The sequence below is a fragment of the Phyllostomus discolor genome, chromosome 8, assembly GCF_004126475.2.
Source record: "Phyllostomus discolor isolate MPI-MPIP mPhyDis1 chromosome 8, mPhyDis1.pri.v3, whole genome shotgun sequence".
NCBI classification, from domain to species: domain Eukaryota; kingdom Metazoa; phylum Chordata; class Mammalia; order Chiroptera; family Phyllostomidae; genus Phyllostomus; species Phyllostomus discolor.
In genome coordinates, this window is record NC_040910.2 from 59682860 (window position 1) to 59697658 (window position 14799).

Consider the following 14799-nt stretch of genomic DNA (forward strand, 5'->3'; position numbering starts at 1 on the left):
CCTTGTGTCAATAAGCACATCTGGCATTCCGATCTCCTTCATGGCAAATTTCTGGCTATGCATCTGTCTCTTTAGTTTCTATTTCTGTCTGTCTATATAACTCTATGTACATATGTGTGCTTATATGTCCACCTATTTTACTATCTGTCTGTGTGCCTATCTATATAGCTGTTTATATGTATCTCTATTCATGTTTCTGCATGTCTTTCTATGTATTGTTCATCTGTCTTTCTATCTGTTCATGTGTCTGTATTTCTGATTATCTCTATTTGTTCATCTATTGGGCTATGTCTTTAGATTTATCTGTCTTTGTATCTTTCTGTTTATGTTATCTTTCTGTATATCTGTGTGTATGTATATACATAAATCTGTCAGGTTTTTTGTTTCAATCTGAATATCTATTCTGCCTGTCTATCATATGTATGTGTGTGTATATGTGTGTGTGTCTTTTTTCTGCCTTTTATTTAACACTTTGTTTAATATTGTGTTTGTGAGGAATTGTGTTTAGTGATGTGTTTGTTGGTGACTCATGTTTACTGGTATCACTATTCACTGTGTGTGCATATGTGTGTGTGACAGCTGTATCACCAGTGTATGTGGTGAACTGTGTTCACTGACATGTGTGTGGCATGGTATTTGGAGATGCGTGTGAGGGACACTGTGTTTAGAGGAGTGTGAGAGATACTGTATGTTGAGGTACATGTGTGAGTACCTCACCTGGGTGGCTGCCCTGGGCGTGACGACAGACTTCATGTCTTCACAGGTCTTCCCTGTGAAACTGCAAGGCCATGTTGGCTTCTGAGCTCTTTGATACCAACAACCCCATTCTACAGATGGACCACAAAGAGTGGAGCAGAGCTGCAAGGTGAGGTGATATGAAGTTTCTCTCCCTTCATACTAATATTCAAGTCCCTGGGGGGCAGGAAGGGGTGCTCAATGCACCTGGCAGGGATAGGTGTGGCAGAAGGAGGGGAGAGGCTGAGGAAGCCTCACCCCAGCCTGGGCTTCCACTGCATGGGATCCGGCTGGTATTCCCAGACAGTCTCATTTTATTCCCATGTTCCCTACATGATTAATTATTATTAATCATGCCCCCTTCTATTTGCAAAAGGAAACCAAACAATAAACTATAAGCTGCCCTTGTCTTTTGGTAATTTTCAAAGTGTCTCAGAGACCTGGAGGGGGCTGTAATGGAGCCCCTGCTCCTCAGCCTCTCTTCCTAGAAGCTCAGACCCCCTGGAGGGTCTCAGTCCTGACTGAGGTTGCTGGAACCCATTTTGCCCCTGAACTGTCACCTGGGATGGGGGCGGGGGGTAAGCCCTGGAAGCACCACCTCTCCTGAATTTGAGGTGTCACAAGATTGTGTCACCCAGTGCCTTGTCTGTCCAGCAGGAGCCCCAGTCATTCTGAACACCTCAGTCTCTCTCATGTCTTGTCACGTCATCTATAATTAACTTCTCACGATCATTCAGTTCCATCCACACCCATGTCTTCCCAGCCTCAAACTTCAGACATGATCTCTCTTCCAAAATCCAGACACATGGACCTCTCTATATATGTTTCATTGGCTTTTTCTTCCCCTTAAAAAAAGGTATAATTGACCTATATTCATCCAGAGTCCCAGGAGTCATGACAAAGTGCACCTATCTGTGTGACCATCATTATGATCAACACATAAGCATTTTATCACCCCTCAAAAATCCCCTTCCATCCTTTGTAGTCACCCCTTCCTCTGCCCTGGGCCCTGATGACCACTGATGTGCTCTCCATCTCCATGGTTTTGGCTTTTCCAGAATACTATATATGTAAAAGAGATCCTTCTCAGTCTGACTTCTTTCACTCAGTGGCATGCCTTTGGGATCAATCATATTGGCCCAAGAATCGACACCCATTCCTCCTCATTCCTCAGGAGCATTTCATCATGGGGACAGGTCCCAATCTGGTTGCCCGCTTATAGGTGAGGGACATTTGGGTCTCTTTCTGTTTTGAGCAATTACACATAAAGCTGTTGTAAATATCACTTCCAGGTTTGCATGTAAAAATGAGTTTTCCTTTCTCTTGAGCAGCATGTAGGAGTGGAATGGCCTCATCTTATGCTAAGTGTACATTTAGCATAATAAAAAACCGCCAAACTGTCTTCCAAAGTGGAGTGTCATTTGTTGGCATCTTAAAATGTCCAAAAGTACCATCACCCTGGTGCTTCTCATCCACTCAGCAGCTCACACCAAAATCAACAAGCTCAGTCAGAGTGCCCCCTATGCCCAGCTGTGCATTCAACCTCCTAACTGGTTCACTTGCCTGTCTGGAGCAAGTCTTCTCCTCTCTTCCCAGTTACCACACTGGCTTCACTGTGCTACTTCCTACATGGCAGCCAGAGTGATCTTCTTAAGATGCCAATGTGAAAATGTTGACCATTTTCACAGTTCCCTCTTGCTCCCACCACACCCGGAGGAGGCAGACCCCAGCCCCAGACTATCTCTCTCCCATTTGGACTCTGTCCCTGGCTCTAAGTGGTCCAGCCACCCTGCCCTGCCCCCAAGCCCAAGCCCAAGAGCACCAGCCCAAGGCTGCCCCAAGTTTGGGTGCTTATCCCCAAATAACGGTGATGAGAGAAAAGAGCTCATACTTATATACCTTCCATCTGTTGTCCTGTGTCTTACTCATTCATCCCCCACACACTGCTTTATGATCACCAGCCCCATTTTACAGGAAAGAAAACAGGCACAAAGAAATTAGCTCTCTGGGCCAGAACACAGAATTAGGCAAAGGTGAAGCCAGGTTCACACCCAAAGAGTTGTTCTACAGAGCCCACTCTCACTCCCTGCGCCCTTTCAGGGACAGTGTGAAGGTCACTTCCCTCTAACTACCCTTGTTCTCTCTTACTCACTTCGTTTGTAGTGTCTGTAGCATTTATCACTTCTGAGTCAGGCGCAGAGGAAGAGCCCAGCCACTAAATTAATAAAAGCCATGCTTCACTGTCCCTGACTCTGAGTGGTTGCTGGGTAGAAGTCACAGCCACCTGGACTTTACCAGTACTCCATAGGGGCCACCTGGCTGGGTGGACAGAAAAACACTCCACCTCTGATATTCAGCAGAATGTTCAAGAAATGAGCCCAGCATAGCCCACCCTTTATGGTCAGAACTGTGTGGACTGGGGCCTCATGGTCACTCAGGTCACTAGTCTCTGGGCTGGGACCCAGGGGCTCATCCCTTGGAAGATCTGGGCTCATTGACACCCCCCAGTTACTCTCCCCACCACACACAAGGCTGGTTAACAGAGCTCATTAGTCCACCTTTACCACCTGCCCATCTAGCCCAAGAGGCTGGGCCCTGCTATTCTTCCCAGGGGGCAGCGCACATGGGGCCTAATTCCAAGGGGCTAATATGGGGGTGTCAGTAACTGTTGTGCTAAGGGATTCTTGGGAGGGCCAGAACCTGTGGCCAGCAACTTCATCGGTGTCTTTGAACAGCAAGGGTCTTGATGTCTGTCACATGCCCCATGTCTGTCAACCACCTCAGTCAGGTCCCACCATACTACAGTTGCCCCCCAACTCACCCCTGCTTTCCAGGCAGCCCAGCATCCTTGCCTCTCTATACCTGCCCCTAGTTGGTTCTTCCTCGGCGATGAATCTCAGTGGTGGCCAGCTAAAAGGGCAGGACATTGCAACCTCCAGAAAGTCACTCACCTCCAAACTTCAGCTGTAAAACCCACTCTCTACTGGACAGGACACGTGGATAAGGACCTCCCCTCATCAGGCCCTCCCTCCCAATCCAGGCACTGCCTGTCCTCTGAGCCCAAATTCAGCCACCTGCTCTAACAGGAGAGTTCTATTGCTTGACATCCAGTAACTGGCTCACCTGCTCCCCACAGGCAACCACTGTCCTGATTTCTGTCACCACAGACTGTCTGATCTAGGACTTCATATGAATAGACTTGAATCCTCTTATGTCTGGATCCCTTCATTCAACATAATGTCTATAAGATTCATCCACATTGTTGCATGCATCAGGGAACTATTCTTTTTCTGGCTACATAATATTCCACACAGTTGTATGTGTCTGTGTGCATTTCTGGTGTGTGTACGTGTGCTTATGTGCATGATTGTGTGTATGTTGGTATGAGGCTGAGTCACCCTTTCATTTTTTTAGCCAGTCAGTGGTTTCACGAAAAAGCATCTGCAGAAGTGGCCCCTATCTGTGCCTCCTATTCCTGTAATCTCATGCTGCATATTCCAGGCACGCTGTGGATCCCTTCCCAGAAAGCCCATGGGCAACTCCTCTCTGGAGCCCTGAGGAAGTGAGGGAAAAAAGGCAAGAAGTCTCAGAGGTTACCACTGCTGTGCCTGATTGTATAGGTTGTAAATGGCATCCCTGGGGTTGTACAGTGTACAACCTGTACCACTGCATTGCTCCAGGACCTGGTCTGGAGCCCTTCCCTGGCCTAAGGCTGTAGTCTCTGAGCTCTAGCTCAGCCGCTGCACGAAGCCTTATCAAGGAGGAAGTGCAGTCCTGGGCCTCAGCACTGACCTTGGCATTGACCCAGGGAAGGAAGGGCTCTCTAAACACCTGGGCCTGGACAGCCTGGTACAGCACTCTGAGTCCTCAGAGAATGTCATCCTTGTGTCAGATTACATGTGGAGAAACTGAGGCTCAGGGAGGGGCTGCAGCTGACAGAGTCAGGAAGGAGGGAACTGGGTGCCAGGTCATTATTTGCTCTTTTTGTCTAAGCTCTCTACCTGCCAAAACAGCCTCAATGCTGTGCCTCAATGGACCCATGTGGGTTCTGAGGTAGGGACCCCAGGTACAATGCAAGGGAACAATCCCCAGGTCCTTCACTGATGCACATCTCTCTAGTAGTGAAAATAGTTTCGGTAAAGGAAAGAATTCTCTCCCTGTTGGCCTCTGCCAGAAGGCCACTGGAATGCTAGAGACTGAGCCCTTGGTGCAGAAGAAATTTTCTTTACCCCCCAAAATAGGCCTTACACAGATGTCTTTTCCCTGCCTGTGCTGGTCCGACTGCCAGCAGTGCCTGTTTGCTCTGCATCTTCTGCCAGGCTGATGTAGGGGTCCTCCAGCCCCCTGCCTGGCCCAACCTCTCCTGTCACAGCAGTGAGCACCAGGGCTGCAGTCTTGAGGGGACCTTCCCCAGTCCTGTAGGTCCCAGAGTGAGCCTCTGGTCTCCTGCACATAGAGGTGCTCATCACATCTTTGCAGAAGGAAGGACAGGTGGGAGACACAGACCCAGAAAAGACAGGGCAGTGGGCAAGGTCACATAGCTGGGAGGTGTGACATGTGCAGCCTAAGCCCATGGGAAAGAGGTGTTTGGTCACCGGGGAGTAAGGGTGTGCATGCTGGCTGGAAGAACATGCCAAGGTCTGTGTGTAGGCTGTGTTCTGTCCTCTGTCTCCAAGCTGCTTCCATATTCCCCCTGACCCCAACCCTTGAAGGCCCCTGGGGAGCCCCATCACTGCTGAACACAGGGGCTGAAGAAGCCCAAGAACTGCCAGTGTGTGTTGGAGCCAGGCAAGGCCTTTGAAACACACATCTCCACATGGTAGCACTCAAGAAGATCAAAATGCATTTAATGTGGTCTAATCTCGTGGCCTATGTCTTCAGATACTGCTCTGTACTGAAAATAACATGAAAATTCACCATTTAAAATATATTTGATATTCTGTGCTCTCACACAGGGCAGACACCCCTGTGTAGGGGACTCCTTTCCACCAAGTCTCCCAACCCCCACTGGGACCCTCGAGTAGGCAGGGACTGGGAGTCACAGCAATGCAAGGGCACACGCATGGACACATGACCCTGACACTCACACACACAGCTCCCAGAACCTGCATACACTCACATACATACACACTGTCCTGTTCACAGCCTGGCGCAAATGCCACACAGATGTGCCACATGCACATACACATTCATATGGACAGACACACACATGCCTCTTACACATAACTGCTCACTGATAGGTGTCAAGGACTCACATACATGTGCCAATGTCACCTCATGTCCAGGCATACACACCCCTCACACTCCCCATGGACACAACCAGTGCAGAGTGCCAGTGGGACTGCCGAGGTCCACCACACTGATACCCATGGCCAGCGTCCATCCCAAGTTGTGTGTGCCCAGCCTGACTTCCTGGTGAACATTTAAACCAATGTCCACATATAAAACACACACACACATGGGGAGGGGGCGGGAATGGAGACCACTGTACTTGAACAATAAAAAAAAAAGAGAAAGAAAACACACACACACACACCTACAGGTAAATATGCACAAGCTATGTGTGTGCAGACAAACATACATATCACAGATCTGTGTCATCATCCCAGATTCACACAGAGACTGTCACTGTCACACATCTGTACAACAGTCCCATGTACAATGAATCCACATGTTCATGTACTTACAGGCAAAGCAACAGCTGTATGTTTCACTTGAACACACACACTTTATGCTTGCACTCTCACAGTCACACACACACCTCTGCCCTTTCTGGCATAAGCAGCTCAGTGCCCCAGGGCAGAGCGTGCCAGAGGCCACATCCATAGCCTGTTCCAACCTCAGACCTCCTGGTTCAGACTATTGAGAAAATTCTTGGAAATCTTGCTGCCTGGGAAGGTGAGGGCTGGGGCACTTTGGAATACATACCTGCTCCTCACAGACTATACCCGACATACATACGCATGCACACACACCACATACCACATGCATGCACATGTGTATGAGCATTCCCATTCTCCACACACCACACATGGACACACACCCCCACGCACACTCCCCAGGAGCCATGTGATCCTCACTCTGCACACACAACAGCCCCTCCTCCCAACCACCCTCCAGTTTCAAGTGCATTAAAAAGGGAGACTATTTTGATCTTTAGCACAAGCAATAAATAAATACATACATACATACATACATACAGAAGAGGGGGGAAAAGGCAGAAAAGTGAAAACACAGCATCTGCCTTTGGCGAGAGATAAAGGCAGCTTGGAGCTTCTCTCCTACAGGATCTGGGGACTAGACTGTCTGGCATGGCCTGGGAAGGGACAGACCTGAGAAAAGGTACATCAGGCCACCTGAAATCACCAGAGCCTAGAAGTTCCAGTGAGTGATACTCCCGATGAGTGGAAGTGAGTGATTTCTGGAGTGAGTATACTCTGGAGTGGAAGGCTGGTCCACCCGGCCCTGGAAGGATCTCTGGCCGCTGGGCAGATCAGAGCACCAGCCCCTAATGCTGCCCAACTAATGAGTCACCTTATTCCACCCTGGCTCAGCCTGACAATCTGGGACAGGATCAGTAGGTAAGTGCTCCAACATCAGCTCCAACCTCACCCCAGGGCTAAGGCTGAGTAAGTCAGCTGGGCTCAGAACAAAGGCTCCTCCAGCAGATCCTGAAAGAGCTGCCTCCAGTGCCTCAGAGTGAATCTTCTTGGCCAGAAGTCAGGGTGAGGTCTGAGGCTAGGACAGGGTGTTGGGAGTCAGGCCTACCTCAGTGTAGGGGCTGTCGGGGTATCTCTGGTGGGGAGCTGATAGTCCATGCCCAGGCCTTCCACAGCCCCTGACCTCAGGTCAGGTCTCCAGCTGTAGTAAGGGTCAGAGGAGGAGGGAAGATTCAGGAGACGCCACCCAGACCCTAACCTCTCCCTGTCACTGGAGACCTTCTCCTTGTTTGCATGACCTTGCACTCTGCCTCAGTTTCCCCAACTTGGGCCAGTGTCTCTGGTGCCTCAGGTTGTGAGCTATCCTGAGGGCATGGTTGAAACAGCCTGGACAGGCAAACCAGTACTAACTTCCTCATGGGCCTGGTCATTTAGAAGGACAGCACTCTTAGCTGTCCTGGAAAGGGTCCCAGCTCTATCCCAGGGTCCAGGCCTCACCAGCTGTCTTATTTGACAGAAACAAGTCCCCACTGGGCAAGTTCTCATCCAGGGGCCTGCTTCTGGGCCAGCAGAGTCATCAGCCCCAAACCTCTTCTTGACTAGAGTTCCTGGATGTGTGTACTACTCCTAGTCACCTCAGCCAACAATTCTGCATCTTCCCTAAGACTGTTCCTCTGCCATTCAGGCCAGGTACAGGCTGGCTGCCACTCACCTGGGCTCACCCATGCTGCCCCAGGTTCAGAGGGAGCACTGGTCAGCCCAGCCTCTTCAGACAGAGAGGCTGGCAGGGACTTCACAGTAGAGTCAGGGTAGTGGGGACAGTCCTATGAAAACAAAAACTGAAGCCAGACCACTCGGTATCTCTAAGGCACAAGTCATGCTAGGGCCCCTTACAAAATGGGGCTGATCCAGTTCCTATCAGTCCAGGAACCAGGCTTCCATCCCATGGAGCCATCCATTCCTGTATTTCCCAATGGCCCTATCCATGGAAGGGGTGGAGGCCACTGGCCAGAAAAAGAGAAAAGTAAACCAGGAGAATACAGTGAACTGAGGGAGAGGAAACCCTCCATGGCAGACAGGTCTCCTATCCAACCCTGAGAAGCACCTCTAATGGGCAAAGTCAAACTTAAGAAGCTCAAACTAGTTTTTCCTTGCCCCTTTCCTCCTCCTCTATGACACTGGAAAGCTTGTATTATGATAATGAGCATGGTCTTGGTTTTTCTATCACAAATGGAATCTAATCTACCCACATGCATAAAAAACCATGGTGTTGCTGTGCTTTCCATAGGCCCACCACCCGCCAGGGCCTGGCCTTCACAGAGGAGACAGAGGTCCATCCAGCCTTGGGGAAGTGTCAAGAGCCTCCACCTAGCTGCTTATATCCTGGCAAACAAATGGAATTCTAATTGTCCCTTTTTTGTACCCTCGTGAATTAAAACAAAATTAATCACATGTTAATTTTTTTTGTAAACAGTCTTTCCCAAGCTAAGACTGAGAAAGCCAAAACCCATCGCTTCTCCCCAAGTTAAAAACCAGCAGGTTGCCCTACAGCCTGCCAGCCTCACCCAAAGGCTGGGTGGCCAGCTGCAGAGCTATTTCTGGGCAGACTGCAGCCCCTTCCTCAGGCAGAAGGTCTAGCCCCCAGGAGGTCACCCCTTGCCCCTGAGCCTGCTTGGGCATCTGAGGCTGGGGACTGCCCGCTCCAACCACCCACTCTCCCGCCAACCTTCCAAGGCCATTGTGGAGAAACATAAAACATCTGAAACACTACTGAGTCTGCAACCAGAGTGTCTGGCCCGTTCAGCCAAAACTCTGGGCCCTCAGGGGATGCAGGCCTCTCCCTGGCTTGGGCGGATGCTGCACCTTGGCCAACAGGAGTTCAGATCTCTGACTCCCTCCTGTAGGGCCGCTGCTCAAGGGCACTGCCACCAGCCTGGGGTCTGTCAAAGTTGTGCCTAGCTTGAGGACTGCTGCTGTCTAGGTCTTTATCAGCTTCATCCTCCTCATCACGGCTCATGAAGGCCAGCTCATTCTCATAGCAAAAGGAATTGGCACTGGGCAGCAGGAACTTGTTCTCCACCAGGTCCTTGGCGCTACAGTGGGGAGTGGAGGGTACTTCATAGGTCTTGTGGAAATGTGCATAGTCAATCTTGTACTGGTTCTTCTCCTCGAAGAGGACAGGCTCAAAGCGGTGACCCCATAAGATCTCATTGGCCAGGTAAGAGCTTCGAGCTTGTGTAGTCATGGCCGTGGCCTCTACCATCCCCTCCAGAATGACCACGATCTCGAAGTCGTCTCTCTCCAGATCCTGCCGGCTGATGCCAAACAGTGGGCTGGCCTCGTCAATCTCATGCAGGATGGTGATGGGCGACACCAGGAAGATGCGGTCAAGGCCCTTGTCAAAGCCCACATCGATGTCAATCTGGTCCAGCGGGATGTACTCACCCTCCTCTGTGACCCTCGGCTTGATGAGCTGAGCCCTCACATGGGCCTCCACGATGTGGCTCTTACGCAGATTGCCCACACGCCACATGAGGCAAAGCTTGCCGTCGCGCAGCGCCACAACAGCATTGTGGCTGAACAGCAGTGTCTGCGCCCGCTTCTTGGGCCGGGCCATCTTGGCCATGATGGCACCAATCATGAAGGAGTCGATGATGCAGCCCACGATGGACTGTGCCACCACCATGAAAACAGCCACTGGGCACTCCTCTGTCACACAGCGCAGCCCATAGCCAATGGTGGTCTGAGTTTCAATGGAGAAGAGGAAGGCTGCCATGAAGCCATGTACCTGCAACACGCAGGGCGTACGGCCACGGTCTTCAGCTGGCTCCAGGTCACCATGAGCCACAGCAATGACCCAGAAGATGATGCCAAACAACAGCCAGGAGGCAAGAAAGGCCAATGAGAAGATGAGCAGCATGTAGCGCCAGCGGATGTCCACACAGGTGGTAAACATGTCAGCCAGGTAGCGCTGTGACTTCTCATCCATGTTGGCAAACTCAATGTTGCACTGGCCATTCTTCTTAACAAAGCGGTTTCTACCCCTGCGCCGCGTGTGAACCTTGCCGTTACCAAAGCCATTGGCACCCGACATGGTGACCAGGTGCAGCCCGTCCTCCTCTGATGACACAATGCTGTAGGGGTTGGCTCGGCTGGCTGCAGTCATCCCGGGGATAGGGCAGCCCTGGCTCCTCGCCCCCAGGCCGGCTCCAGGTGGGAAGGCTCCTGCAACAGATAGGACAGCAGATGTCCTGCACCAGCCCACAAAGTCCTCCACCCAGGGCCCTCAGATGTGACTGGCAGACATTTTGACCCTAATTTATTCACAACCAGGATCCTAATCCTCCCTCCCACTGTAAGCCAGCTCCTCATCCTTCCCAGCTTGGAAATCTGCCACTTCACCCTCCCAGTACTTTAAGCCAAAAACCTTGAATTCATCCTCAGCTCTTCTTACTCCCACACCAAGGGCTCTGCTTTCAAAATATATTTAGTATCTACCCCTTCTTCCATTCACACAGCCCCATTGTTACCTACCTGGACCAGTCAGGCAACCACCTTGCCCACCTCCATGCTACTGCCCAACCCCAGTCCAGTGGCAGCCAGAGGGAGCCTATCCATCGTCTGCTCAAAGCCAGAGTCCCCACTGGCATCTGTGGCACCTGCATGAGCAGAACTCAGGACCCCTCAGATCTCACCTCCCAGCCTCCACCTCACTTACCATGTTGCTTCTCACAGGCTCCTTCCTGTTCTTTAAACCCACCCTGGACCCTCTCGTCCCAGGCATTTCCCCACCACCTCCCTCATTCAGACCTTGACTTTAATGCCACTAGAATATCTCCAGAGGTTTTCCTTGTGTTCTCGGAGGATTTTACACCCTATGCAGGTCCCAATGTAACCCCACAACCCTGACCTCTGGCCTAATAAAGGTAGTAATAACAACAACGATGATGTGCACAGGGTTGCAGTCCCTCCCACAAGACCATCAGCCACCTGAGCACAGGAGTTTGCTGTTTCCCTCACTGCTGACTCACCTCCCGGGTCTATTGAAGGCCTTGCCATGAGCAGTAGCTAGGAGGGGGTCCCTAAGTCAGTGCCCAGAGGAATCACTGACTGGCTGACCTCATTCCAGGGGCCTCCCTGACACCCACCTTCCTTGGCTCTAAACTAAAGCACATGGGAAGCACTCAAAGTGTCACTTGGTCAGCCTGCCATGCACACACACTCACACACACTGGGTAGTCTCAGGGCACATCCCACAGTACCACACCCATGCCAGACAAACACTGCTCCCATGGCTGGCAGTACTTGTCCAGTCCCTGGACACACAAGCCAGTGGCTGCCCCTCCCCCAATGCCCTGCTGGCTCTGGGACAGCCTGTTGGTACCAGGCTGAGGCATCTGCAGTCTGGGTGCCATGGCACCACCTGACCCTGTGGGCACTGGGGCCATCTGGCTGTTAGCTAGCACTGGGGTTGAGGGTACTTAGGACCTCACCCTGTCTCAGCAGGGCTGAGGTGGAAGGAGAGGGAGACCCCTGGCCAGCTGGCCCAGACATGAGCACAAGGAGGTTAGACATGCTCCTCCCTACCAATGGGGACCCCATGCACCCCCAGACTCCACCTGGTTGCACTATGAGGTCAGAGTTAGACAAGGCTTGAAGGCTTGAAGTGCCCAGAAGACACTGAGGCCCCAGAGAAGGTCCCAGGACAGCAGCAGGGAGACAGGCAGCTGGATACCCATGAGAGGCTTAGACACTGGAAATGACATAGCCAGGAGGTAGCAACACCAGGATTCATCCCTGGTCTGTATGGCCAGTTGCAACCAGAGCCTCAGAGAGGCACAACCTCTGACCTCTGCTCCAAACATCTGGGAGACAGGGTTGGGTAGAGCCATGAGGCTACAGACCCCTCCCAAAGTCTGTCTAGGTTCCTAGATGCTGCTGGACCCCTAGATGCTCATGCAGTGCTTACTACCTGAGAGAACCAGCTCCTCCAACCACAGGGAGAGCAGGCCAGACACATCAGCAAAGGCTCTTAGGTCAGCCAGTCCACAGCTCAAGGAGGTGGCTACTATCTGTACTTCTCTCTGAATGGAGATTCAGAAAAGTAAAGTGCCTTACCCAAAACCACACAGCCAATAAGCAGGAGAGCTGATATTCAAACCATTTTTGTCTAATGCAAGGTCTCCCGTCATGGGGCCCCAGATTCCATGGGGCCTCTCCTCATGCTACTATCCTCCCCCAATAGGTGTTCCACCTGGCCACCTCACCATGGATTGGAGGAGCTACGATTGGAGGCTAGAATGATGAATGCTGCTTCAGTCTGGGCCAGGGGGCAGGGAGCCAGTGGTGGCGGGCTCCCCAAGGACTCCCTGTGCCAGGAAGACAGCTCATCCCCAGATTCCTGGACCCTCCAAAGGGAGGTGCCAAGGTTGGGGTACACAGATGCCAGCAGGTGGCTGTCAGATTGCTGGGGGTGGGTTTGTGTGGCCTGGAGGCCTGGAGAGACATCTAACAGGTCATGGTTACTCCAGCTGGGACTCCAAGGCAGCTCAAAGCCTACTTGGGACAGAATTGCAAGAATCAAAGTCCAGAGAGCTCATCCTGGTGCACAGCTCCTGGCAGTTGAGCAGCCCCACACCTGGCCAGCTCCCAGGTAGGTGGGGCTGCTGCAGTGACCCCTGGTGTCTCTATAAGGTTGAGCACTTAGGACTCACCCAGACTATGTCACACAGGCTCGGCAACCCTCTCACCTGTTGACATTCCTCCTAGAACCACATAGAAAAAAATCAACAAGGTCATGTTTATACCTTCTCCCATTTTTCTCAGAGCTGGAAACTGAGACTCACAGCAAAGTCAGTTGTCCAAGTCACTCAGAAAATAAAGAACAGAGACAGAGTGGGAGCCAAGTATAGTCCAGTCTCAGTTTCTCTTGCCTTCACTGTCTGTGTACATGCATGTGCATATGTGGATGCATGTGTGTATGACACACTCAGGGTATGGAGAGTCCCTCATAGGCTTGGTGAACACAGCACCACAAAGAAAACCCCAGAAGAAAACCCATGAGCAACAACCCCAGCACCACCAACTTACCAAATGTCCCAAGGACACTCCTCACATATAAACACTGGCTTGGCAAGAAGGTTGCACAGCTCTTAAATTGAGTCTCTGAGGACCCGGTTTAAGAAATGTAAGATGAGCTCTGGCCAAGCAGCTCAACTGGTTGGAGCATCATCCCAATGCAGATTCAATCTCAGGTCAGTCAGGACACACACAGGAATCAACCAGTGAATGCATGGATGGGTGGAACAGCAAATCGATCTCTCTCTCTCTCTCTCTCCCCCTCCCTCCCTCCCTCTCTCTCTCTCTCAAACCAATACATAAAAAATTTTTAAAAAGAAAGAAATGTGGGACAATATCCTCAACCAGGGATATACAGGTGTTTAGCTCTTGCTCAGAGACTACACATGGTTAAATCAGATAAGAAATGAAATTAGATTTGTTTTGATGAAAGAGGCTTTAGCAAGCAAGCAGGCCAGCTCCCAATTTTATAGATGGAAGAACTGAGGCTGAGACTCTTCCAAAGTCACATAGCAATTTGTGGGCTGGGATGAGATGGTAGAGATAATAGGACCACTGTCAGCAGGTGCCCACGTTGGCCAGGGAGGGCCCTGGGCATTGCTGGGAGGGAATGAGAGAGAGATACTGGGGTGCAATACCTGAACCAAAAGAGACAGGGTGACTTCCACACTGAAGATAGCAATGAAGCAAGCCTAGCAGGCAGAGTGGGTAGTGGAGCACATGGACCCAGAGCACCAGAGAAGTGCTGGAACTGCCCCTGCCAGCCTACCAGTAGTGGACACAGCCTCTGGCATCCAGCCTGCTGATAACACTAGTCAGGCAGGGGCTGGGATTTTAGAGAAGCGGCTACCACATGACCCATGGGAGGGGTCCGAAAGTCACTGAGAGGGGCCTCTAGATAGAGCACAACACTCCATGCCCAGTCCCCTGAGGCTCTGGACACCTCAGGTTTCAATGATATCTGGAGAAGACCAGGACAAGACCTGGGCTCACATTCTCAGTTGCCAAGAAAACAGTGACTATAATGGCCAATGGAGGGGCCCTGAGGGGCAAGGACTCAAGATACCCCATCTTCAGGAGCCTCTCCTCTGGCCGGGATCACTTCTGAGGTATAAGTATAGTAATCAATGTACATCCAGTGCTTATTATCCATCAGGCACTATTCTAAGAGCTCTAATTAACTCGCTTAATTCCTACAACAACATTATAACTATTACCCCATTTTCCAGATGAGGAAACTGAAGCTCAAGAAAAATTGAGTCACTTGCCAAGGGTCACACAGCCTTCAAGGGATGAGCTCCCAGACTGAGGGTAGGGAAAAGAAAAA

General features: G+C 51.1%; 1 protein-coding gene across 2 annotated transcripts in view; it reads right to left on the reverse strand.

The window, feature by feature from the left end:
• Positions 1 to 371: 371 nt before the first annotated feature.
• Positions 372 to 14799, reverse strand: part of KCNJ12 (potassium inwardly rectifying channel subfamily J member 12) — a 52854-nt gene continuing 38426 nt past the window's right edge. For both annotated transcript variants that reach the window (XM_028534466.2, XM_036032823.1), the window contains exon 2: positions 372 to 10619. In XM_028534466.2, the coding sequence (XP_028390267.1) occupies positions 9274 to 10560 (1287 nt within the window). In that variant the 5' untranslated portion in view covers positions 10561 to 10619 and the 3' untranslated portion in view covers positions 372 to 9273. The remainder of the gene's footprint in view (positions 10620 to 14799) is intronic.